The sequence below is a fragment of the Megalobrama amblycephala genome, linkage group LG21 (assembly GCF_018812025.1).
Source record: "Megalobrama amblycephala isolate DHTTF-2021 linkage group LG21, ASM1881202v1, whole genome shotgun sequence".
In the NCBI taxonomy this organism is placed as follows: domain Eukaryota; kingdom Metazoa; phylum Chordata; class Actinopteri; order Cypriniformes; family Xenocyprididae; genus Megalobrama; species Megalobrama amblycephala.
Window position 1 is genome coordinate 31,847,575 of NC_063064.1, and position 27,381 is coordinate 31,874,955.

Here is a 27,381-nt window from a genome sequence, read left to right on the forward strand (position 1 = left end):
TTGTTTATATTTTTATGATTATTTGTATATTTTTATAATATTTTGTCCTATTTTTATGATTTTCTTGAAAGAGGAAGTCGAGTTTAAATTAAAATATTTTATTTTATTATTTGCATATTTTTATAATATTTTATGTCATATTTTTTATGATTTTCTTGAAAGGGGAAATTGAATTTTAATATATTTTATGCTGCATTTCACCGTTTGATCTGCTGTATCCTCCTCACGGTCTCGTTCTTAACTGCATGTCTTTCCTCTGTCCTGTGCTGCTGACTCCTGCTGCTCGTGTGTGTGTGTGTGTGTGTGTGTGTGTTAGTGCGGGGCAGTCGTATCCCGAGGCCCAGCATGAGTCAGGGCTGTAGTCGGGACACCAGTCGGGAGAGCAGTCGAGACACCAGCCCGGCTCGAGGGTTCAGTCCGCTGGGTAAGAGCCCGACATCAGACTCCTGCTGGTGTGTTTAGTGACTCTGCTTGAGTGATGTTTCTCTGTCAGCTTTCATTTCCCCTCAAACTAGGACTAAAAATACATATTAATATTTTTCAGCCAAGCTTGTTAGTGAACTCAAAGAATACAGTGCTTTATTTCAGATGATGTGGTCACCTTTCATTTAAATGAAAGCTTTGTTTCTGAAATGTCCTGATCCTTCCCAGCATCCCACAGACACTCTCGTTCCACCAGCGCGCTGACGGCGGGTGACGTCCTGCTGACAGGTGACTTGCATGTGGACTTGCATGTGGTCCGGGTCACGGCACCAGAATCTAGATCATGAATGTGTTTGACAGGGCTCCTGCTGAAGTGTGTCTGTCAGTCACATCCAGGTTTAGAGCGAATGATTCAGTACATTTAGACCCATGTGTGCATGAGCTCGTCCACAGGGTGGCGCCAGAGACCACAATCATCACGGCTCTACATTCACTGATACTCTCAATCAAACCAGCTCAGCTCTCCTGGATGTGAACTGGCCAGTTATTTTGCCTCATTGGAACTGTTTGTTTTATTTTATTTTGAAATAATTGCCAGGCCAATTTGGAGATTGTGAGATTATTGACATTGGGCTGTATTTGTTTGTTTGTGTATAAATGTTTATGTCTATTTTGCCTTTATGTAATTGTGATATACAGTCTAAAAGTCTGAGAGCACTAGTAAAAATGTTTCTGATTTAATCAAATGTTTTCATTACAAATGAACATGAACTTTAGAATCACTTATAAAGTGTTACTGAAATCGCTTTATGAGTGTTATTAGTTAACATGAACTATCAATGAAAATACTTCTAAAGCATATATTAACCTTAGTTCAGTTTAACTTTAGCATTTATTAATACATGATTGAAATCAAAAGTTGTATCTGTTAATATTATTTAATGGACCTGAGCTGATATGAACGATCAAATAACAGTAATATTATTATTAACTAACATAAACAAAGAGTAATAAATACTGTGCTGTATTGCTCAATGTTAGTTAGTTAAATAATGGGACCTTATTGTAAAGTTTTACAGAGATTTCTTACTCATTTCACTATTTATTCATTTACTGATTTATTTATTTATTTATTTCAAAATATTAAAACTTTGTTTGTTTCCAGGTTTAAATCAGATCGTGCTTTCAGACTGTTGGATTTCACAATACAAATCGCTGGGTTAAAACGATCCAGTCACAGGATTAAAACCACCCAATCGCTGGGTTAAAAATGACCCAATCGCAGAGTTAAAAATGACCCAATCACTGGGTTAAAAATGACCCAATCGCTGGGTTAAAACCACCCAATCGCTGGGTTAAAACGACCTAATCGCTGGGTTAAAACGACCCCTTCGCTGGGTTAAAAATGACCCCTTTGCTGGGTTAAAACGACCCAATCGCAGGGTTAAAATGACCCAATCACTGGGTTAAAAATGACCAAATTGCTGGGTTAAAACCACCCGATCGCTGGGTTAAAAATGATGCAATCGCTGGGTTAAAAACCACCCAATCACAGAGTTAAAAATGACCCAATCGCTGGGTTAAAACCACCCAATTGCTGGGTTAAAACCACCCAATTGCTGGGTTAAAAACGACCCAATCACAGAGTTAAAAATGACCCAATTGCTGGGTTAAAACCACCCAATTGCTGGGTTAAAAACGACCCAATCACAGAGTTAAAAATGACCCAATCGCTGGGTTAAAACCACCCAATCGCTGGGTTAAAAACCACCCAATCACAGAGTTAAAAATGACCCAATCGCTGGGTTAAAACCACCCAATTGCTGGGTTAAAACCACCCAATTGCTGGGTTAAAAACGACCCAATCACAGAGTTAAAAATGACCCAATTGCTGGGTTAAAACCACCCAATCGCTGGGTTAAAAACGACCCAATCACAGAGTTAAAATGACTCAATCGCTGGGTTAAAACCACCCATTCGGTTGTTCCATTTTCAACACAGCTTGGGATGTTTTTAACTCAGCATTTTTAGAGTGTATATTTACATGTTTAAGTTTGAAAGTTTTATCTTTTTAAATTTCTTTTTTAATTTTCTTTGTTCATGATCGTTTGAGTTTTCTGTAATTATATTTTTGTTGAATGCAGTTTATATTGTTTGTTTTTGGTATTAGTGATTTATGTGATAGTTTGCGTTTGCAGTTGTGTGCAGTGATGCTGGTGAAAAAGAAGCATGAGTCTCTTATTTTGTTCTGATTAAAAACATTTCATACGGATGCTGCATGTTCTTTTTTCTTTATTTCTTATATGTTTGGTGCTTTTTGCAACAAACTCCTCTGAGAGCATGCGGCGTCACTGACCTCTCTCTCTCTCTCTCTCTCAGATCGTTTCGGTCTCATCCATCAGGCCCGTATCTCAGCGTCGGTGAACGCCATGCGGATCTTGAACACGGGCACAGAGGTGGAGGCGGCCGTGGCAGATGCTCTGGTGAGATTCACGTCTCTTCATCAGCGTCTGATCAGCTTCTGTCATCATATTCCTGATGTTTTTGTCTTTACTTTCCCTCTGCGTTTGTCTGGAACCTCTTCAGCTTTTAGGAGACTCCAGGAATAAGGTATTGATTTATGGACACCAATAACTAACAATGGTCAATACATTTGTTACAGTATCTTAATCTTTGTTAATGTTACAACTGTTCATTGTTAGTACATATTAGTTCAGATCCATTAAATAATAATAATATTTGCATGTCTCTTTTCTGTTAAATCACTGTTCGTTCCTTTAGATTTTAGCTGCATGAACGTGTGCAGTTTGTCTAACTCTTGTCTCTGTCCTGCAGCAGAGGCCCATGCGGCGGCGATACGAATCTCCAGGCATGTACTCCGACGACGATGCGAACAGCGACGCGTCCAGCGCGTGCTCCGAACGCTCCTTCAGCTCGCGGAACGGCGGCATGCCGCATTACCTGCGTCAGACGGAGGACGTGGCGGAGATCCTGAACCACTGCGCCAGCTCCAACTGGTCCGAGAGGAAAGAGGGGCTGCTGGGACTCCAGAACCTCCTGAAGAGCCAGAGAGTCCTCAGGTACGGTTTCGTTAACTATAATAACCCTGTACCGTTATCAGTGATTCAGTTATGATATGAAAGTGAGTTTAAGTCTAAACTGTGATGTTTCAGTCGTGTGGAGCTGAAGAGACTGTGTGAGATCTTCACCAGGATGTTTGCAGATCCTCACAGCAAGGTGACATTTCATCTGTCCATATTCATCAATTTTGAGATGTTTATGTTTGTTATGATTTCTAACGCTGATGAATTTTGTTCTGTTTTATGTTCTGCTGCTGGTTTGGGTTCGATGCATCAGAGAGTAAGTGTTCAAACCTTAAAATCTTGTCAATCAAACACCTTTTGAAATCTTCAGGGCCGTTCACACACGTTATTTTAATATCATTGAGATACTGTTTATTATTTTTGTATTTTCTGTTTTTATTTAAATTTTAGTTAAAGAGTGTTTTTGGTCATTTTCATTAGATTTTTTTTTTAACTCTTTCCCTGCCAGCATTTTACAAAAAATTCATGGCCCTCAGAATATTTAGTTTAATAATTATATGTACATACAATATGTCAAAAGAAAGAACAGAGACTCTGCTTAAAAAAACAAATAAAAAAATCAATTTTGAACAAAAAGCTGAGAAAATAGTGTTTTTTTTCTCCAAAGACTAAAACATGCAATAGCGTGTAATAGCGCCCCCTACCAGAAAATTCCGTCCATGGCGGGAAAAGAGTTAATGTCTATGTAGTTTTTTGCAATTTTTGTTTCAACTTTAGTACATCAAGTTAAACTAAATGATAATAATAAATTGTGATTTGGCAATTTGCTGAAATTAAATTGTATTTGATTTCAGTCAGTGATATTTTAATATAAAATTGAGATGCTATTATAGATTTTTAATTAGTTTGCATTTTTATTTGATGTTTTCATGATGATTTTAGTTAAAGTTTTAGTAATTTTGTTGTGTTTTTGTCATTTTAATTGCTTTTGTACGGAAGAGGATTAGGGCCAAGCAATAATAAAAAAATAAAACCATCTCGAGAGTAAAGTTGTTAAATTACGAGAAAAAAACTCGTTAAATTTCAAGAAAAAAGTTGAAATAAAATGTTGAGAATAAAGTCATTAAATTACGAGAAAAAAGTCATTAAATTACGAGAACAAATTCGTTAAATAATGAGAAAAATGTTGTTAAATTTCGAGAAAAAGGTTGAGATAAAATGTTGAGAATAAAGTCATTAAATTACGAGAAAAAAGTCATTAAATTACGAGAAAAAAGTCATTAAATTATGAGAAAAAAAGTCGTTAAATTTAAAAAAAAAGTCGAGATAAAATGTTGAGAATAAAGTCATTAAATTACGAGAAAAAAGTCGTTAAATTACGAGAAAAAAGTCGTTAAATTATGAGAACAAATTCGTTAAATTATGAGAAAAAAAGTCGTTAAATTTCAAGATAAAAGTCGAGATAAAATGTTGAGAATAAAGTCGTTAAATTACGAGAAAAAAGTCGTTAAATTACGAGAAAAAAGTCGTTAAATTATGAGAACAAATTCGTTAAATTATGAGAAAAAAAGTCGTTAAATTTCAAGAAAAAAGTCGAGATAAAATGTTGAGAATAAAGTCATTAAATTACGAGAAAAAAGTCGTTAAATTACGAGAAAAAAGTCGTTAAATTATAGGTCAATTAAATAGGTCAAGTTAAACTAAATGAAAATGAGAAATGTTTCCTTGGCAACTAACTGAAATAAAATAAGTTTAAGATATTTAATATTTTAGTTTATTTCAGTAAACGTTTATTACATTTCATGTAACAAAAAATGTTTTATGTTTTCAGTTTTAGTTAACTATAATACATTTCAATTCAGTTAAAATTTATTTTATTTCCAGTAGCGAAATTTATTTTGTGGTTTTAGCTTAAGTTTTAATTTTAGTTTAACTCTTTCACCGACAGAATTTTCCGGCAATCCATGTTTTCGCTGTTAGGGGGCGCTATTACACATCATCTGAAAGAGTACAGAATCTCCAGATCAAAACACAGGCGAAGAAGAAGCAGAAACAAGCAATAGAAGCATTGCTGTAAATTATCGCGATTGTCAAACATTAAAAAGCATATAAATCAAACTGTTCTAATGTTACTAAATGAAATGTTTAGGAAACGCTAATAATCCTAGTTCACTCTGAATGTGTTGATGAAGATGCAAGACATGTGATCTGCGATATAATAGTGGAAATGCTAAAAACACATTTTATAAATGTTGACCAGCATGTGTGTGTTCATCAGGTGTTCAGCATGTTCCTCGAGACGTTGGTGGACTTCATCACGTTACACCGAGAGGAGCTTCAGGATTGGCTGTTTATTTTGCTCACGCAGCTGCTGAAGAAAATGGGGGCCGATCTTCTGGGGTCCGTCCAGGCCAAAGTTCAGCGGGCTCTAGACGTCACCAGGTCTGAAGCGCCTTCAGTTTATACTAGAAATGCTATTTCTAGAGGTTTTTGTTTTGTACCCGGTTTGTTTATTTCTCGTCGTTCCGTCCGTTTCTTCTCAGGGATTCGTTTCCGTACGATCAGCAGTTCAACATCCTGATGCGGTTTATTGTTGATCAGACGCAGACTCCAAACCTCAAGGTTGGTCAGGTCTTTATTTTCTCATTTCTGCCCAGCGGTTTCATGTTGACCAGCAGTTGACCTTCTAATATCCCATCAAACCACCCTGTAAAATTTGGTTTGAAACATTTTTAATAATAAATTATATTTGAATAATATTAAAATAAAAGATGCAATTTTTATTTAAATAATATTATTGAAAATTATTAATAATTTATTATAATTCAGCTATTTTCCAAAATATTATTATACTATTTTTTTATATTTTTGTTGTAATTTTAGTTGACATTTTTTGTCTGTTTTGAGCAGGTGAAGGTGGCCATCCTGAAGTACATCGAGTCTTTGGCCAGACAAATGGACCCGTCAGACTTCGTGAACTCCAGCGAGACCCGGCTGGCCGTCTCTCGGATCATCACGTGGACCACAGAACCGAAGAGCTCGGACGTCAGGAAGGTCAGTGTGTTTCTGAAGCCTCGCGGATGGGGTTCGGATGAGACGTTGAAGTTTGGTTTGTCAGTGAGTTGTGATGTGTCTCAGACGCTTCATAGCTGGGCGAACGAGGAGGCGTCAGGCAGGAGCTCGACCGTGGCCTCCCTGCCGGGGGAAAGTAACCTGGAGGAGAGATGTAAGCAGGTAGTGACCCCCGAAGCTTGACCTTTAACCTCCTGACTGCCTCTCAGGTCTCGCCGTCTCTTGGGCTTGTCTAACACTGCTGCTCAGGGTTTCAGCAGATGGTTTCGCTCTGATGTTTGGTGATGTTCAAGCATGTCAGACTGACACTGCCTTTCCTCATTTCTGCGCCACTAACACCTTTATCTGAATGACCTTTGACCTTAGGCAGTGCATATGCCGTATTTAATTTGGCATGAATGAATATGGGGCTATTAATTGAAATGAAGCTGAGATAAAATATAAATATTAGATGAAAAACTGAAACTAAATGAAAATTAGAAATTCTATATGGATGAAATGAAAGTTTAAGTTGAAGCATATAAATAAAAATAAACCTAAAACAAAAACTAATGAAAATTACATGACATAAAATTACTGAAAATTAGACTGGAAATAAATAAAAAATGAAGTAAACCTAAATAGTATTATTTTAAAAAAAAATACAATAACAACAAGCAAAACTAATAAAAAATGACATAAAATGACTAAAAATTAAAATGAAATAAATAAACATTATCTAAACCTAAATACTATTATTTAAAAGAACAAACTAAAACTAATAAAAATAACATTACAAAATGACTAAAAAATAAATAAATAAATAAACCTAAATAAAAATAAACCTAAATTATTAAAAAAAAAAAAAAAAAAAAAATGATAAAAATGACATGACATAAAGTTACCAAAAATTAGACTGGAAATAAATAAAAATAAAATAAACCTGAATAGTATTATTTTTAAAAATACAATAAAAACAAGCAAAACCTTATACTAATAAAAAAATGACATTATAAAATGAACAAACTGAAATAAATAAAAAATATTTAAACCTAAACGGTATTATTTAAAAAAATAAAAGTAATAACAAAATTACTAAAAATTAAATTTTAAATAAATGAAAATAAATCTTAATAGTATTATTTAAAAAACTAAATCAAATAAAAATCACATTAAAATTACTAAAAAATTAAACCATAAATAATTAAAAAAAAATCTAAATGGTATTATTAAAAACAAAAAAAATAATAAACATGACGTGACATAAAATTACTAAAACTTAAACTGTGAATAAATAAAAATAAAGTAAACCTAAATAGTATTTATTATTTAAAAACAAAAAGCATAACAATTACAAAAAGCAAAAAAAATTACATAACAAAATTACTAAAAATTAAATTAAAATGTGAAAATATGAAAATATATGAAAATAAAAGCTAATTCAAAATATTAATAACTATATTAGTATATAAATAATACTACAATAACCTTGTTTTCAGTTTTGATGTTGGTTGTTTAACTGACGAAACATTGAAATACTTTCTTTTCAAAGATTTCCAGAAAAACTAATGAAATCTATGACCTGGCAATCTGAATTCTATCGCTTCTATCCCTCTTCTGCCCCTCTAATGTCCGTCGGGATGCACATCAAACTCAGATTTTACAGCAAGACACTGAAATGTTTTTATCAGCGCTGCAGTTTCCTGTAGAGATGCTCGAAATACAGTATGAAGTGACAAAATCTCATATTTGATGTTTAATATGCAGCTTTGTGGAGCAGGATTTTGGACCAATGAGATTCGATTGTGGGCGGAGCTACTCAGTGTAATGCAACAATACAAACATGGCTGACAAAACTCGCTTGACACTTCTTTTGCATTGTGCCTGGTTATGAATAGAGTTTATACAAACTTGATTTAATGATGTGGGCATTTTTCTGACCCCATTGTTTGTCTTTTGAAATGAAGTCATCTCACTTCATCTCGGCTGGTTGTGTTGACAGCGTTTGTGTGTTTTTCAGGCGGCTCAGATGGTTTTGATCGCTCTGTTTGAGCTCAACACCCCAGAGTTCACCATGCTGTTAGGCGCTCTGCCCAAAACCTTCCAGGACGGAGCCACTAAACTCCTGCACCACCATCTGAAGAACAACAGTAACGCCGCCGCAGTGGTACAGACGCTGATCTTACTCTCCGTCACTGTATGTCACGAGGAAGTGGGCCGCTCGCTGACCTGTCTGTCTCGTTTGTTCAGTCTCAGGCGTCTCCCAGCAGCCCCGCGGGACGCGCCCCTCCCAGACACCCTGTGACCCGCACCAGCCCGCTGTCACCCACCAACTGCTCACACGGAGGACTTTCTCCCAGGTGCGTCAGCAAAAACTCAATAATACACAAAATACATGTGTGAAGTGTGACATCATCAGCGCTACATGAGATCTGAGCCTGAAGAAAAACACTGCAGAATTACTGTACTGCAGTCTAGTATATACTATTTTTTTATTTTAGCAAATAAATAAGGTCAATTTTTATTAAATAAATCACCTAAAAAATTTAGTAATATTCAGTGATATTATCGATTTAACTGCACTGACACTCATCCGAAAACAAAATAATGACATTAACTTTGACACTGTAATTGAACTGAACTGAATTGAATCAACATTGATCTGAATTGAGCTGAATAATGGCGCATTTGTCTTGTCACACTCTTGCATTAGATGAAAAACTGAAACTGAATGAAAATTAGAAATGTTATCTTGGCAACTAAATTAAAGTTTAAGTTAAAGCATGAACATTACTAACTGGAAATGAATAAGAATACATTTAAATAGTATTATTTAAAAAAACAAAAACTGATAAAAATAAAGTTGACATAAAATTACTTAAAATTAGACTGGAAATAAATAAAAATAAAGTAAACCTAAATAGTATTATTTAAAAAAAAATACAATAACAACAAGCAAAAACTAAGAAAATGACATTAATAAAAATGACTAAAATTGAACTTAAATAAATAAAAAATTATTTAAACCTAAATAGTATTTAAAAAAAACTAAAACTAATAAAAATAACATAACAAAATGACTACAAATTTAACTTAAATAACTTAAATAAATAAAAATAAACCAAAATTGTATTATCTAAAAAAAAAAAGAAAAAAAAGTTGAATAAAAATGACATCAAAATTACTAAACATTAAACTGGAAATAACTTAAAATAAAGTAAACTTAGTATTTATTATTTAAAAAAACAAAAACTAATAAAAATAAAATTGACTTAAAATTAGACTGGAAATAAATAAAAATAAAGTAAACCTAAATAGCATTATTTAAAAAAAAAATACAATAACAACAAGCAAAAACTAATAAAATGACATTAATAAAAATGACTAAAATTAAACTTAAATAAATAAAAATGATTTAAACCTAAATAGTATTAAAAAAAAACTAAAACTAATAAAAATAACATAACAAAATGACTAAAAATTTAACTTGAATAACTTAAATAAATAAAAATAAACCAAAATTGTATTATCTAAAAAAAAAAATAATAATAATAAGTTGAATAAAAATGACATCAAAATTACTAAAAATTAAACTGGAAATAAATTTAAATAAAGTAAACTTAGTATTTATTATTTAAAAAAACAAAAACTAATAAAAATAAAATTGACATAAAATTACTTAAAATTAGACTGGAAATAAATAAAAATAAAGTAAACCTAAATAGTATTATTTAAAATAAAATACAATAACAACAAGCAAAAACTAATAAAATGACATTAATAAAAATGACTAAAATTAAACTTAAATAAATAAAAATGATTTAAACCTAAATAGTATTTAAAAAAAACTAAAACTAATAAAAATAACATAACAAAATGACTAAAAATTGAACTTAAATAACTTAAATAAATAAAAATAAACCAAAATTGTATTATTTAAAAAAAATAATAATAATAAGTTGAATAAAAATGACATCAAAATTACTAAAAATTAAACTGGAAATAAATTAAAATAAAGTAAACTTAGTATTTATTATTTAAAAAAACAAAAAGCTCATAAAAATTACATAGCAAAATTAATACAAATTATACTAAAATAAAAAAAACTGAAAATAAAAGTTAATTCAAAATATTAATAAAAACTATAATAGTTTATAAATATATTTAACTGACGAAACATTGAAAATACTTTCTTTCCAAAGATTTCCAGTGGACAACAACAACAAAAAACTAGAAAAAAAATAAAATGCAATCTATGACCTAACAGTTTGAATTATATCCCTCACAGCCTTCATGAATTCACTTCAGATTAAAAATGACGTCTACCCCTCATTTTTCAGCTCAATTCAGTTTCGGTTTGAGTGAATGATTCAATGACTCACTCATAAAGACTCCTTTGGAGGACGGTAACTATAGCAACAAAGATGTATTTCTAAAAATCATTCTAAATACAAATAACAATAACGGCACAGAGGAACAATATCATTGGAATCCCTTCCGGCTGATGAACGATAAAAACATTGACAGCCAATCAGAATCCATCCTGCTTTAAAGGCTCAAACATTTAAAGCGAAAGATGACGAAACTGCAGCGCACTTTTGGGCATTGATGTGAACACTAATATAGTCATCGTTCTTGGTGTGAACGGGCCTGATATTGCTGATATTCCTCATATAGAATATGAAAACGGACATAATTTTGCGTCGTGTTTGCTCAGAACACGGTAGTTTGAGAACTAGCGTCTTTCACGCTGTCTTTCCTCTTTGTCTCTACTCTCTTCATCCTCCTCTTCCTCTCGGCCCAGCCGTTTGTGGGGCTGGAGCTCAAAGGCTTCTTCTCCTCTCATTCCCCCCCACCCCGGCCCCGCCACACCCCCTCTCCGGGCTCATCGGCGGGCGTATTCGCCCAGGTAACGCACCTCGGCCCGGGCGTCAGGACGCCTCCACATACGAGCAGGAATCTCCTACATAATTACCCATGCTTTCTTTGTTAGTCTAATAAATCAAACTCAATGCATGACATTTACAGGATTGTTTCGGGAATAATCGAACTCAAAACGTTCCTTTTAAGGCGAGAACATTTCAGAAACTGAAACATTTGTCTTAATGCACTGTGATTAATCAACTGGAGAAAGTCGATTAGTTAAAGGATTAGTTCACTTTCCAATTAAAATTTCCTGATAATTTACTCACCTCCATGTCATCCAAGATGTTCATGTCTTTCTTTCTTCAGTTGAAAAGAAATGAAGGTTTTTGATGAAAACATTCCAGGATTTTTCTCCTTATAGTGGACTTCACTGGCCTCCAAACGGTCGAAGGTCAAAATTACAGTTTCTGTGCACTAAATTGTCATATTCAATATGCTAGTGCAAGTATATAACAGTTAGTTCAAACTTTGACCTGTGGAGGGCAGTAATACAGCAGTGTCTAACTGGACCTTCAACCCGTTGAACCCCAGTGAAGTCCACTATATGGAGAAAAATCCTGGAATGATTTCATCAAAAACCTTCATTTCTTTTCCACTGAAGAAAGAAAGACATGAACATCTTGACATGGAGGTGAGTAAATTATCAGGAAATTTTAATTTGAAAGTGAACTAATCCTTTAAATGTCTTGCCTTAAGAGTGAAAATCCTGAAAATTTCAGTGTCTCACATTTTGCATCACTTTTGTCACGTCTTTTCTGTCTCTCATCCACCCGATTTCTTTAGTTTCCGCCGCTTTGCTTCATGAGGCTGGTGCGAATGCAGATGTTTGTCGAGCATCAGTCTGTCCGTATGAAACATTTAAGATGTGTCACTTTGCAGCTGATTCATCACGTCCGTGTGTCCGTCCTGTGTCGTGTTATGTGTTGAAATCTGTGTGTGGAGTCACGCCTCGCTGTGTGTTCACAGTATGCTGGAGTACGACACTGAGAACATGAACTCTGAGGAGATCTTCAGCTCTTTGAGAGGCGTAACCGAAGCCATCCAGAGCTTCAGTTTCCGCAGTCAGGAAGAAATCCTCGAGCCCATCAAACGTGACGGCAAGAGGGAAGATACGGTGAGTACGACCAGTGTCTTCAATCCGTTGTTTGATCTCTGGACAGGTTGAAGTTAAATAACCATGTTCCTCATTCAGACCGGCGTGGCGTCGTCGGGTGTGGATCCTCGTCTGTCCACAGGTGTGATGGAGGGAGGCCGGACGGCGCTGGACAACAAGACGTCCTTATTAAACACACCGTCCTCTCGATCGTTCAGCGGGCCGTGGACACGCGAGTACAACCCCTACAACTACAGCGACATCAGCGCCTACGAGAAGGGAGCGTTAGCCGTGTTTGACGATGCGGAGCAGATCCGAGACGGTAAACCAGCAAACATCTGCTGAAGAATCGCTTCATGATGTTCACAGAAACAGGCCAACATCTTTGGGTTCTTCTTTCAGGTCGTCAACAGGACGGCGGAGAAAACAAAATCATGCATCCCAAAGGCTTTTCTGCAGGTATGAGGATGTTTTGAACTGTTTGAAGAGCACACAAGATTCTGCAAAGGAAAATCTCATTTAAAATCTCTGTACAGATAGATAGATAGATAGACTGTCGATATAGATTTTAACATGCTGCTAGCATGAATTAGCATATTGTTAACATGTTACCAACATGTTTTAGCACATTTCTATCATGAATTAACATGTTTTAACATGTTGCTATCATAAATTAGCTTATTGATAACATGTTAACATGTTTTAGCAAGTTGTTAGCTTGAATTAGCATGTTGTTCGCATAAATAAGCATATTGCTAACATGTTAGAGCACGTTGCTAGCTTGAATTAGCATGTTTTAACATGTTGCTAGCATAAATTAGCTTATTGATAACATGTTAACATGTTTTAGCAAGTTGTTAGCTTGAATTAGCATGTTGTTAGCATTAATTAGCATATTGCTAACATGTTAAAGCATGTTGCTAGCTTGAATTAGCATGTTTTAACATGTTTCTAGCTTGAATTAACATGTTTTAGCATGTTGTTACCATAAATTAGCATATTGTTAACATCTTAAAGCACATTTCTAGCATGAATTAGCATTTTTTAACCTGTTGCTAGCATTAATTAACATATTGATAACATGTTAACATTTTTTAGCAGGTTGTTACATTGAATTAGCATGTTTTAGCATGTTGTTACCATAAATTATCATATTGTTAACACGTTAAAGCACGTTTCTAGCATTAATTAGCATGTTTTAACATGTTGCTAGCATAAATTATCTTATTGATAACATGTTAACATGTTTTAGCAAGTTGTTAGCTTGAATTTAGCATGTTTTAACATGTTGTTACCATAAATTAGCATATTGTTAACATATTAAAGCACATTTCTAACATGAATTAGCACGTTTTAACATGTTGCTTTAATTTAATAGCATTAATTAGCATGTTGATAACATGTTAACATGTTTTAACACGATGCTAACATGAATTAGCATGTTTTAACATTTTGTTAGCATAAGTTATCATATTGTTAACATGTTTTGGCAAGTTGTTAGCTTGAATAAGCATGTTTTAACATGTTGCTAGCATACATTAGCATATTGCTAACAAAAAATAGCATATTGATAACATTTTAATGTTTTAAAAAGTTGTTAGCTTTTGCACATTGCTAGTATGAATTAGGACATTGTTAGCATTTTTTTTTACATTGTTAGCATTAATTACCATGTTGCTAGCATGTATTAGCACACGTTGTTAGCATTAATTAGCATTTTGTTAACATGTAAGCAACACGTTTTAGCACATTGCTAGTATGAATTAACACATTGCTAGTATGTTTTAACACATTGTTAGCATTATTTAGCATGTTGTTAGCATGAATGATCAATGCTAGCTTGAATTAACATGTTTTAGCACATTGCTAGCACGATTTAGCATGTTTTTGGACATTTTTAGCAGACTGACAGGTCAGTGTGTGTTTACTGTCGCGGACTCTCATTGGTCAGGACCCGGACAGCACCTGGAGATGGTTGGCAACCTGCTGAAGGAGCTGTCCAATCACAGCGAGCGTGTGGAGGAGAGGCGGGCCGCTCTGCTGGAGCTGCTGAAGGTCACGCGTGACGACAGTCTGGCCGTGTGGGAGGAGCATTTTAAAACCATGCTGCTGCTGCTGCTGGAGACGCTGGGAGATAAAGATGTGAGACACTCGTCTTCATCACACATCAGACGACACGTGTGAATGCAGGTAAAGATGGAGTGTTGTGACGTGATGATGTTTGTGTCCGCAGCACACCATCCGAGCGCTGGCGCTGCGCGTCCTGAAGGAGATCATGCGCAGTCAGCCGGCGCGCTTCAAGAACTACGCAGAGCTGACCATCATGAAGACGCTGGAGGCCCATAAAGACTGTCACAAAGAGGTGAGCGAGAGATGACAACCTGCTCTGCACCAGCAGCCTCAAGATGACCAAACAAGCGTTAAAATAAACTAAAACAACTCAAATCACCCCCTCGACAACTGATTATCTGTGAAGAACCAGAATTCCCATATATGACATATTAGGAAGGCTATTCATTATTTTATTTTATTATTATTAACTAAAACCATGAGAGAGAGAAAAATCATTACTTGTAATAAAATAAACATGAACTGATATAAAATGAAACATAAAATAACTTATTTGTTTTTTTTAATTATTTTTACCATTTTTTTTTAAATTTTATAATATATTTTATTGTATTATATTTATATATTTTATTATTATTAACTAAAACCCTGAGAAAAAAATATTACTTGTAATAAAATAAACATGAACTGATATAAAATGAAACATAAAATAACTTATTTGTTTTTTTATTATTTTTACCATTTTTTTAATTGTATAATATATTTTTATTGTATTATATTTATATATTTTACTATTATTAACTAAAACCATGAGAAAAAAATATTACTTGTAATAAAATAAACATGAACTGATATAAAATGAAACATAAAATAACTTATTTGTTTTTTAAATTATTTTTACCATTTTTTTAAATTTTATAATATATTTTTATTGTATTATATTTATATATTTTACTATTATTAACTAAAACCATGAGAAAAAAATATTACTTGTAATAAAATAAACATGAACTGATATAAAATGAAACATAAAATAACTTATTTGTTTTTTTATTATTTTTACCATTTTTTTAATTGTATAATATATTTTTATTGTATTATATTTATATATTTTACTATTATTAACTAAAACCATGAGAATTTTTTTTACTTGTAATAAAATAAACATGAACTGATATAAAATGAAACATAAAATAACTTATTTGTTTTTTTATGAATTTTTATCATTTTTTTATATTTTATAATATATTTTCATTATATTATATTTATATATTTTATTATTTTTAACTAAAACCATGAGAAAAAAATATTACTTGTAATAAAATAAACATGAACTGAAATAAAATGAAACATAAAATAACTTTTTTTATTATTATTATTATTTTTACCATATTTTTAAGTTTTATAATATATTTTTATTGTATTATATTTATAGATTTTATTATTATTAACTAAAACCCTGAGAAAAAAATATTACTTGTAATAAAATAAACATGAACTGATATAAAATGAAACATAAAATAACTTATTTGTTTTTTTATTATTTTTACCATTTTTTTTTAAATTTTATAATATATTTTTATTGTATTATATTTATATATTTTACTATTATTAACTAAAACCATGAGAATTTTTTTTTTTACTTGTAATAAAATAAACATGAACTGATATAAAATGAAACATAAAATAACTTATTTGTTTTTTTTATCAATTTTTATCATTTTTTTATATTTTATAATATATTTTCATTATATTATATTTATATATTTTATTATTTTTAACTAAAACCATGAGAAAAAAAATATTACTTGTAATAAAATAAACATGAACTGAAATAAAATGAAACATAAAATAACTTTTATTTATTATTATTATTTTTACCATATTTTTAAGTTTTATAATATATTTTTATTGTATTATATTTATAGATTTTATTATTATTAACTAAAACCATGAGAAAAAAAATATTACTTGTAATAAAATAAACATGAACTGAATTAAAATGAAACATAAAATAAACATAAAATAACTTATTTGTTTTTTTTTTATTATTTTTACCATTTTTTTAAAATTTTATAATATATTTTTATTGTATTATATTTATATATTTTACTATTATTAACTAAAACCATGAGAAAAAAATATTACTTGTAATAAAATAAACATGAACTGATATAAAATGAAACATAAAATAACTTATTTGTTTTTTAAATTATTTTTACCATTTTTTTAAATTTTATAATATATTTTTATTGTATTATATTTATATATTTTACTATTATTAACTAAAACCATGAGAAAAAAATATTACTTGTAATAAAATAAACATGAACTGAAATAAAATGAAACATAAAATAACTTATTTTTATTATTATTATTATTAATTTTTTTACCATTTTTTTTAAAGTTTTATAATATATTTTTATTGTATTATATTTATATATTTATTTATATAACATATATATATATATATTATATTTTTTTTATATTTTTTATGTAAGTTTGTATTTTTATATTTTTTGTTTCAAATTTCTACATTTATTTTTTAAAATATTTTCAACTTTTTAAATATTTTTTAATGGTTTTATATAACTATAATAACGTCAGCAGAGGAGGTTTGTGTCTGAAGCTCGTGTGTCATGTGATCCACAGGTCGTGCGGGCCGCAGAAGAGACGGCCTCCACGCTGGCCGGATCAATCCACTCCGAGCAGTGCATCAAAGTTCTGTGTCCCATCATCCAGACGGCCGACTATCCCATCAACCTCGCCGCCATTAAAATGCAGACCAAAGTTATCGAGCGGATTCCCCAGGATTCCCTGGTTCAGCTTCTGCCCGACATTATCCCAGGACTGCTACAGGTATAAACACACACACACACACACACACACACACACTGATGCAGAGACAGACAGCGAGATGAACGTGTGTGTGTGTGTGTGTGTGTGTTTCAGGGTTATGATAACACAGAGAGCAGCGTACGCAAGGCCAGTGTTTTTTGTTTGGTGGCCATTTATTCTGTCATCGGTGAAGATCTGAAGCCTCATCTACAGCAGCTGACCGGCAGCAAGGTCAGATATTATATATTCATATATAAGATGTTCAAGAACACATATAATGGACAATTTTATTAGATTTAAATATTTTTGAAGTCTATTTATAATCAACATTTTGTCTGCCATCTTGAGTGGATTTTGGGTGGTTGCGTTGCAATGCATTTTCTTTATTGAAGGGCATACGGTACCGTTCCAAAGTTTGGATTAATTAAGATGTTTTTAATGTTTTTGAAAGTCTCTTTTGCTCAGTAAAAATAGTGAAATATTATTACTACGTAAAATAGCTAATGTTCTATGTGAATATATAGTAAAGTATATTTTATTCCTGTGATCAAAGCTGAATTTTCAGCTTCATTACTCCAGTCTTCAGTGTCACATGATCCTTCAGAAATCATTCTGATATGATGATTTGATGCTCAAGAAACATTTATGATTATTATCAATGTTGAAAACAGTTGTGCTGCTTCAGATTTTTGTGGAAATAGTAATACATTTTATTTTTTAATAATAATTACATTATTTTTTGATGAATAAAAAAGTTCAGAAATTTCTTTGCTTTCACTTTTGATCAATTTAATGTGTCCTTGCTTAATAAAAGTATTAATTTCCTTCAAAGAATTACATATTTCTTTTGAACAGTACTGTATGATACTTTTTACATTTATTTATTTATTTATTTTTGTGGCTAAAATGAGGTCTCTTGGAAGACAGCATAATGTCCCAGTGTGAATTTATTATCATTAATATACTTATTATAGTTTTTGTTAATATTTGAATTAGATTTTATTTTTATACTTTCTTTTTTATTTTAATTTTAGTGAATTTTTTTGTAATTTTTTGTCATTTTTATTAGTGCTTTTTTATATGTCTATATATTTTTTATTTTTTATTATTTTAGTAATTCAACAAAAATTAGAAATGTTGCTTCGGCAACTAGCTAAAATAAAAAAAGGTAAAATTTTTATATTTTATTTCAGTTCTAGTAATGCAAATGTTTTTAATGCTTTTAGTTTTGGTTGTTTTAGAATGTTCCTGCATTTTTAACAGTTTCCAGCACCTGTGATCCCTTAAAATACTGTCTAAGTAGGCAGCACAGTGTGATTGGAGCAGATCTCGTGTGTCTGAAGTCTTGTTTTGTCTCCACAGATGAAGTTACTGAATCTGTACATCAAACGAGCTCAAACCACCAACAGCAACAGCAGCAGTTCTTCAGACGTCTCGTCTCACAGCTGAACGTCCTTAAACTCTCTCGAAAGACTTTGCACATTCGGTCCATCGTGCGAGTAGATCTGGTTTAGGTGCACATTTGCTTTATTAAAGGGCACATGATTCATTTAACAGGTGCAACCACTTACACGACTTTAACCGCAGCCCGTGGGGGTTCGTGATTGGTTGCGTTTGTGCTTGAACGAACATCTGCTAGTGTGTGTGTGTGTGTGTGTGTGTGTGTGCAGCAGTTGAGCCTTTGTGTGCGAGAGAACTGTTGCGAGGGCTTTTATTCTCTAATGCTTTATTACTTTTACCGTTATGTTATTGCAGTGGCGTTTAACTTCCTCACATTCAAAGCACACGTAAAGTTCTCTCCAGTCGGCCAATCAGGAGTCGTGTTACATACCTCCAGCTTCACCAGAGACGTCCATCTTTTAACGCTGCTGCTGCCGCCTCGAGTTCTCTCTTACGCTCTTTTAGTGACGAGTGTCATTTTTTTGGGCATCTGAAAATATGCAAGAACAGAGATTGTATTTGTACTGTATTTGTTTCATGTGTGGCCAACAGGTGAAGAGGTTTTGCTCAAAGATGAATATTAGAGCAAATTTAGTTTGAAATCTCTCATTCCAGTCCAGTGATCTTAAAAAAACCTGTTAGCATGAAGTTATTTTAGGAGGACCATGATTATTTCAACACTAACAGGGAGATTTATGTCTCCTTTTGTGATTTAAGGACCACACCGATATTGATTTTCTTTTCTTTTTTTAAACAAAACATACAATTGGAGCTTTTAGATAGGAACAATTACCAGAAAGTATTAGAATGATCAAATCAGATGATCCAAAACAAAACTGAATCAAGTTTTTGGCCTTTTAAAACGAAATCATCCACTTATAAACACTAAATCTGTAGCAGGATTCTGATTTCAAACAATGTATAAGAATATATATGTGGAATTCTAAAGTTTTAGAGCAATAATTTCAACTAAAAAATGATCCAAATTGGATTTTTATTAGTCAAATTGTGGTTTAAACCCAGTTTTCTGGTTGCGGTTTGTGCCTGTTCGGCCGTTTAAAGTGCTCTGCTAGTCTTTTTGTAAACTAGTTTAAATCTTGGTGCTTAAATGAATCACTCTGTGCTTTTGCTGAACGTTTAACTTTAGATTCCATTCGTTTTTCCTTTTTTTCTGGTTTGAATTTAAGCGCCTTACCATGGAAAGAAAGTCACATTGTCATCCGCTCTTGTTAGAAATCCCAAAGAACATTCCACACAAAAAACTGGTGATTTTGTGGAGTGAATCATCTATAATCCTTCTAGTATTTGTTAGAATTTATTAATTTAGTATGAAAAAAATAAACAATGAAGATAATATATTTTAGGGTACGTTTACTCGTCAACAATGTACTAAAAATGGAAACGTTTTTCCTTTTGTGTTTTTTGCGTACAGACGACAACATATATCCGCGAAAACAACTAAAACACTATATTCTGCTATCAGGCCAGTAGATGGCGATGTTACTTTGTAAACAAACACTGCGCACCTATAGACAAATAACACAAATTCACGTTTTTATCTTATAGTTTGCATAGAGACGATAACCGTATCTTTTTCAAAAATTTGCAGTTTGAAACCCGTTTTCATAAGTTAGCATTTTTAGGCCGCCAAAATTCTGTTGTCATGTAAATGAACGACCAAAAACACAGTGAAAAAGTTTTCCGTTTTTAGTCGAAAACGGTGTTGTGTAAATGACCCCTTAAATTTTAAACGTTTATTGTTAAGGTGCTGTTTATGGAACGCTGTTTTCAACTAAAACTTTTTAATGCGTTTTGGCCGTTCATTTACATGGCAACGGCATTTTGTGGGCCTGAAAATGCAAACTTTTAAAAAACCCGCAACTGTGACGTCTGTAGGTGCATGATGTTTCTTTACAAAGTGACATCGGCATCTAAAAATGTAAACATTTTTCCTTTGCGTTTTTGGTGTACAGGCGACAATATATATCCGCAAAAACAACTAAAACACTGTATTCTGCTGTCAAGCCAGTAGATGGCGATGTTACTTTGTAAACAAACACCACGCGCCTATAGAATGAACACGTAACACACACACTCATGACGGCACCGTTTTTACGTTTCACGTTTTTAGTTTGTAGTTTACACAGGTATCATTTTCAAAAATTTGCAGTTTGAATCCTGTTTTCAAAAGTTTACATTTTCAGGCCGCCAAAACCCCGTTGTCGTGTAAATGAAGGGCCAAAAATGCTTAAGTCAATGTTTAGTTGAAATCGGTGTTGTGTAAATTACCCCTTAAATTTTAAACGTTTTTTCCTAAGCGGCCGTTTACGAAACTCCGTTTTTTTTAACTACAAATGGAAAAAAATGTATGCGTTTTTGCAGGCCTGAAAACGCAAACTTTTAAAAAACTGTAGTGTTCAGTCTATAGGCGTGTAGTGTTTCTTTACAAAGTGACATCACCATCTAAAAATGGAAACGTTTTCCTTTTGCATTTTTCGTGTACAGACGACAACATATATCTGTGAAAACAACTAAAATCGCCGTATTCTGCTGTCAGGCCAGTAGATGGCGATGTTACTTTGTAAACAAACACTACGTGCCTATAGACTGAACACGCATGCACGTCACGTTTTCACAAATACGTGTTTTTATTTTACAGTTTACACAGAGACAATAACCAGTATCATTTTCAAAAATTTGCAGTTTGAAACTCGTTTTCAAAAGTTAGCATTTTCAGGCCGCCAAAACGTCGTTGACCTTTAAATAAGCTCCAAAAATGCTTAAAAACTTTGATGTTTTTAGTTGAAAATGGTGTTGTGTAAATGACCATTTAAATTTTAAACATTTATTCCTAAGGGGCCGTTTACGCAACACCATTTTCTAAACTAAAAATGGAAAAACTTTTTAATGCGTTTTGGCCCGTCATTTACACGACAACTGCGTTTTTGCATTCCTGAAAACATAAACTTATGAAAATGCAAAACTGTGACATCATGCGCATGCATATTACGTGTTCAGTCTATAGGTGTGTAGCGTTTCTTTACAAAGTGACATCAGCATCTAAAAATGGAAACATTTTCCCTTTGCATTTTTCGTGTACAAACGACAACATATATCTGCGAAAACAACTAAACCGCCGTATTCTGCTGTCAGGCCAGTAGATGGCGATGTTACTTTGTAAACAAACACTACGTGCCTATAGACTGAACACGCATGCGCTTGACGGCACCGTTTTCACAAATACGTGTTTTTATTTTACAGTTTACACAGAGACAATAACCAGTATCATTTTCAAAAATTTGCAGTTTGAAACTCGTTTTCAAAAGTTTGCGTTTTCAGGCCGCCAAAATGGCGTTGACCTTTAAATAAGCGCAAAAAACGCTTAAAAACTTTGATGTTTTTAGTTGAAAATGGTGTTGTGTAAATGACCATTTAAATTTTAAACATTTATTCCTAAGGGGCCGTTTACGCAACACCATTTTCAACTAAAAACGGAAAAACTTTTTAATGCGTTTTAGCCGTTCATTTACACGACAACGGCGTTTTTGCATTCCTGAAAACATAAACTTATGAAAATGCAAAACTGTGACATCATGCGCATGCATATTACGTGTTCAGTCTATAGGCGTGTAGTGTTTCTTTACAAAGTGACATCACCATCTAAAAATGGAAACATTTTCCCTTTGCATTTTTCGTGTACAAACGACAACATATATCTGCGAAAACAACTAAACCGCCGTATTCTGCTGTCAGGCCAGTAGATGGCGATGTTACTTTGTAAACAAACACTACGTGCCTATAGACTGAACACGCATGCGCTTGACGGCACCGTTTTCACAAATACGTGTTTTTATTTTACAGTTTACACAGAGACAATAACCAGTATCATTTTCAAAAATTTGCAGTTTGAAACTCGTTTTCAAAAGTTTGCATTTTCAGGCCGCCAAAACGTCGTTGACCTTTAAATAAGCTCCAAAAATGCTTAAAAACTTTGATGTTTTTAGTTGAAAATGGTGTTGTGTAAATGACCATTTAAATTTTAAACATTTATTCCTAAGGGGCCGTTTACGCAACACCATTTTCTAAACTAAAAATGGAAAAACTTTTAATGCGTTTTGGCCCGTCATTTACACGACAACGGCGTTTTTGCATTCCTGAAAACATAAACTTATGAAAATGCAAAACTGTGACATCATGCGCATGCATATTACGTGTTCAGTCAATAGGTGTGTAGCGTTTCTTTACAAAGTGACATCAGCATCTAAAAATGGAAACATTTTCCCTTTGCATTTTTCGTGTACAGACGACAACATATATCTGCGAAAACAACTAAAATCGCCGTATTCTGCTGTCAGGCCAGTAGATGGCGATGTTACTTTGTAAACAAACACTACGTGCCTATAGACTGAACACGCATGCGCTTGACGGCACCGTTTTCACAAATACGTGTTTTTATTTTACAGTTTACACAGAGACAATAACCAGTATCATTTTCAATAATTAGCAGTTTGAAACTCGTTTTCAAAAGTTTGTGTTTTCAGGCTGCCAAAATGGCGTTGACCTTTAAATAAGCGCAAAAAACGCTTAAAAACTTTGATGTTTTTAGTTGAAAATGGTGTTGTGTAAATGACCATTTAAATTTTAAACATTTATTCCTAAGGGGCCGTTTACGCAACACCATTTTCAACTAAAAACGGAAAAACTTTTTAATGCGTTTTAGCCGTTCATTTACACGACAACGGCGTTTTTGCATTCCTGAAAACATAAACTTATGAAAATGCAAAACTGTGACATCATGCGCATGCATATTACGTGTTCAGTCTATAGGTGTGTAGTGTTTCTTTACAAAGTGACATCACCATCTAAAAATGGAAACATTTTCCCTTTGCATTTTTCGTGTACAGACGACAACATATATCTGCGAAAACAACTAAAATCGCCGTATTCTGCTGTCAGGCCAGTAGATGGCGATGTTACTTTGTAAACAAACACTACGTGCCTATAGACTGAACACGCATGCGCTTGACGGCACCGTTTTCACAAATACGTGTTTTTATTTTACAGTTTACACAGAGACAATAACCAGTATCATTTTCAATAATTAGCAGTTTGAAACTCGTTTTCAAAAGTTTGTGTTTTCAGGCTGCCAAAATGGCGTTGACCTTTAAATAAGCGCAAAAAACGCTTAAAAACTTTGATGTTTTTAGTTGAAAATGGTGTTGTGTAAATGACCATTTAAATTTTAAACATTTATTCCTAAGGGGCCGTTTACGCAACACCATTTTCAACTAAAAACGGAAAAACTTTTTAATGCGTTTTAGCCGTTCATTTACACGACAACGGCGTTTTTGCATTCCTGAAAACATAAACTTATGAAAATGCAAAACTGTGACATCATGCGCATGCATATTACGTGTTCAGTCAATAGGTGTGTAGCGTTTCTTTACAAAGTGACATCAGCATCTAAAAATGGAAACATTTTCCCTTTGCATTTTTCGTGTACAGACGACAACATATATCTGTGAAAACAACTAAAATCGCCGTATTCTGCTGTCAGGCCAGTAGATGGCGATGTTACTTTGTAAACAAACACTACGTGCCTATAGACTGAACACGCATGCGTGTGACGTTACCGTTTTCACAAATACGTGTTTTTATTTTACAGTTTACACAGAGACAATAACCAGTATCATTTTCAAAAATTTGCAGTTTGAAACTCGTTTTCAAAAGTTTGCGTTTTCAGGCCGCCAGAACGCCGTTGACCTGTAAATAAGCGCCAAAAACGCTTAAAAACTTTGATGTTTTTAGTTGAAAATGGTGTTGTGTAAATGACCATTTAAATTTTAAACATTTATTCCTAAGGGGCCGTTTACGCAACACCATTTTCAACTAAAAACGGAAAAACTTTTTAATGCGTTTTAGCCGTTCATTTACACGACAACTGCGTTTTTGCATTCCTGAAAACATAAACTTATGAAAATGCAAAACTGTGACATCATGCGCATGCATATTACGCGTTCAGTCTATAGGCGTGTAGCGTTTCTTTACAAAGTGACATCGCCATCTACTGGCCAGGCAGCAGAATACAGTGAATTTAGTCTTTTTCGTGGATCCCTGTGAACGGGGATCATTTTGACCGCTGTCGTCTGACATGAAAAAAGGCAAAGGAAAAACTTTATCGTTTCTAGTACATCGTTGTCGTTTAACCGACCGTCAGTAACAAGATTTCTCTGCATGCAGGCAATCAATACACAAGAGCTGAAGAACTGATTCCCTCGTACTGTTCACTTCATTAATGCTGGTAAGAGAATCAAATATTCAGATTGTAAATAGTTTATAGTGAACTACATACGGACCTGCTAGAATCTTTAATTCAGTATGATAAGCAACTCAAAGATCTTACCGAGTAAATCGCCAACTCTGACGTTCCTGCTTTACTAGTGAACTGTGGATAAACTCATTTTCTGAAGGGAAGATCCAGAGATTTGCATTTAAACGCTTTGCTGATGCCAGTAGATTCAGACATAGAGCTTCACATGCTGCGCATGCCTTCCGTTTAGATGCTCATGTTTAATATCCACGTCTGTATTTATTTTACACGTTGTGCTTTATGGCAGCTGTATATATATATATGAACTGTTTTTGTTAACTTTCACCTGTGTAGAATTTGCAATCTGTAAACTATTTGCTCTAGATAAACGAAACCTGAGTTTTCCAACAAGTGTGTCTGAGTGAGTTTTATTTTAATCACATGGGATTATTGTGACATTAATACATGCTGATTATGATCTTTAAATATTTATCCAGGTGTCAATATTGACATTATTAATGGTGATTTTCAGATCAGTCATGGCAAGTTTAATGCTGATGCGTCTGTGTTTTCTTGTTCGGATCCGTCGACGAGTTTTTCTCTTTTAATCACGTCTGTCAGGGATTGAGAAGCAGCGTTTTTAATTGCAGGATGTTTCGTCAGAGCAGATTTGTTCATTTACTTGATTTATGACTGACTTTTACTATTACTTGTGTAAGGATTTTAATAATACAGTTTGTTTCAGTTTGATCTGATGCTTAAATTTAAAGGCTGACTTTTAAGAACATCCCAAAAGATAAAACACCATTAAGGTTTTTCTTAAATCATCATTACAAACATTTTAAATGTGTTTTGCATTTCTCAAATTTAAATGCAATGGATCTGAATTGGAGAATTTGATGTTAAATGTGATAAATTATCAATATCCTGGGATGTTTTGCTTTTGCATTTTTCAGAATTTGATCTTAAATGTGTTTTTATGTCACACTGCCTAAACTCTTTAATTTCTTTATGCAGAATATAATTGATTTTTACCTGAGCATGTTCTTTAAAGGCTTTTGACTCAACCAATTTTTGTTTTTTAGTTAAATCTTGAAACGTTCTCAGAATGTCTTTCTCTCGGCTCAGATTCTCTCTGTCTGTCCGGCTGAAGGTCACGAGTGTCAGTAATGAGATGCTCTTTCATCTGTCACTCTGATGTCTGAAGACTCGCTGGACTTTCACTCCAGAACTTCACAAGTTTCAGTCTTTGTAGTCGTTACCTGTCCTTTGGTTAACCTGCTGCTTCTTTTCTATCTTGCTATGTACATTTAATGTTCCTGTTCTATAAGAGGGGATATGAAATCAATAATTGACCTTTGGTACAATTTATGACTGGAGAATTATTCATTCTGGAAGTAATTCCATTTCTGTATCCCACCAGCAGGTGGCGATAAAACAAAGCTGAGGAATCAGATTCTGGAAGACTTGCATACTGCACAGTACATACTTAAGTTTCAAGACTTCATTTGGATTTACTATGAAAAAGTTTTAAAATATTTTTCACTTAGAAATAAATAAATAACAAATAATTACAAAGAAATGGCAAGTGAAACTTTAAAGTAGAAAGACTGAAATGGTGTTTTCTTGTAAAAAATACTCTAGTTATGTTTTGGATAAACATGGAAAAAACTATAACATTTTCTATTTTAACTTATTAATTTCCATGATTTTTAAACTTAAAAATTCCTTTATTATTTCATGTTTTGCATTACACATATGTGAAACAGCATGCAGAATATGCCATTTTTAATATTTCATGCATTCTACGTTTTCACTTGACATCATCATTACGTCATTAATTCACCACGTGGCTTGTTAAAAATAAGTTTGTAATCTAATTTTGTGAGAAACGTAACTTTTTGCTCGTGTCTTCTTGCTGATATCACAGATATAAAAGTCGTTTGGTCAAACCGTCCATTCGTCCTCTGAGATCATGAGGAAATGACTGAATCATGAATGACACGATCATAATTATTGATGTCTGGAGAGGTACATGTGTCCTGACACGCCATCACTGTCCAGAAGAAGACCGTCATCATCTGTGATGGAGGACAGAGATGAGATGCAGCGAAGCTGAAAATGGCGTCTGATGATGATTGTATTAGTCCGTGATTTCAGCCGTATTCTCCGGCATCTGCGCTGAC

General features: G+C 33.2%; 1 protein-coding gene across 20 annotated transcripts in view; it reads left to right on the plus strand.

Annotated features, from left to right (window-relative positions):
* LOC125256878 (CLIP-associating protein 1) overlaps nt 1–25,603 on the plus strand; it is an 83,169-nt gene extending 57,566 nt beyond the window's left edge. For 10 of the 20 annotated variants that reach the window (XM_048173155.1, XM_048173157.1, XM_048173156.1 and 7 more), the window contains 21 exons: nt 317–424; nt 652–711; nt 2,803–2,906; nt 3,010–3,033; nt 3,259–3,503; nt 3,597–3,660; nt 3,781–3,783; nt 5,746–5,909; nt 6,011–6,089; nt 6,378–6,701; nt 8,539–8,685; nt 8,769–8,878; nt 11,323–11,427; nt 12,411–12,558; nt 12,637–12,859; nt 12,940–12,996; nt 14,489–14,679; nt 14,771–14,899; nt 17,260–17,466; nt 17,560–17,676; nt 18,808–25,603. In XM_048173155.1, coding sequence (XP_048029112.1) covers nt 317–424; nt 652–711; nt 2,803–2,906; nt 3,010–3,033; nt 3,259–3,503; nt 3,597–3,660; nt 3,781–3,783; nt 5,746–5,909; nt 6,011–6,089; nt 6,378–6,701; nt 8,539–8,685; nt 8,769–8,878; nt 11,323–11,427; nt 12,411–12,558; nt 12,637–12,859; nt 12,940–12,996; nt 14,489–14,679; nt 14,771–14,899; nt 17,260–17,466; nt 17,560–17,676; nt 18,808–18,894 — 2,696 coding nt within the window. In that variant the 3' untranslated portion in view covers nt 18,895–25,603. The remainder of the gene's footprint in view (nt 1–316; nt 425–651; nt 712–2,802; nt 2,907–3,009; nt 3,034–3,258; nt 3,504–3,596; nt 3,661–3,780; nt 3,784–5,745; nt 5,910–6,010; nt 6,090–6,377; nt 6,702–8,538; nt 8,686–8,768; nt 8,879–11,322; nt 11,428–12,410; nt 12,559–12,636; nt 12,860–12,939; nt 12,997–14,488; nt 14,680–14,770; nt 14,900–17,259; nt 17,467–17,559; nt 17,677–18,807) is intronic. The other 10 variants (XM_048173161.1, XM_048173164.1, XM_048173165.1 and 7 more) reach the window with 8 other exon arrangements.
* The last annotated feature ends 1,778 nt before the right edge of the window (nt 25,604–27,381 follow it).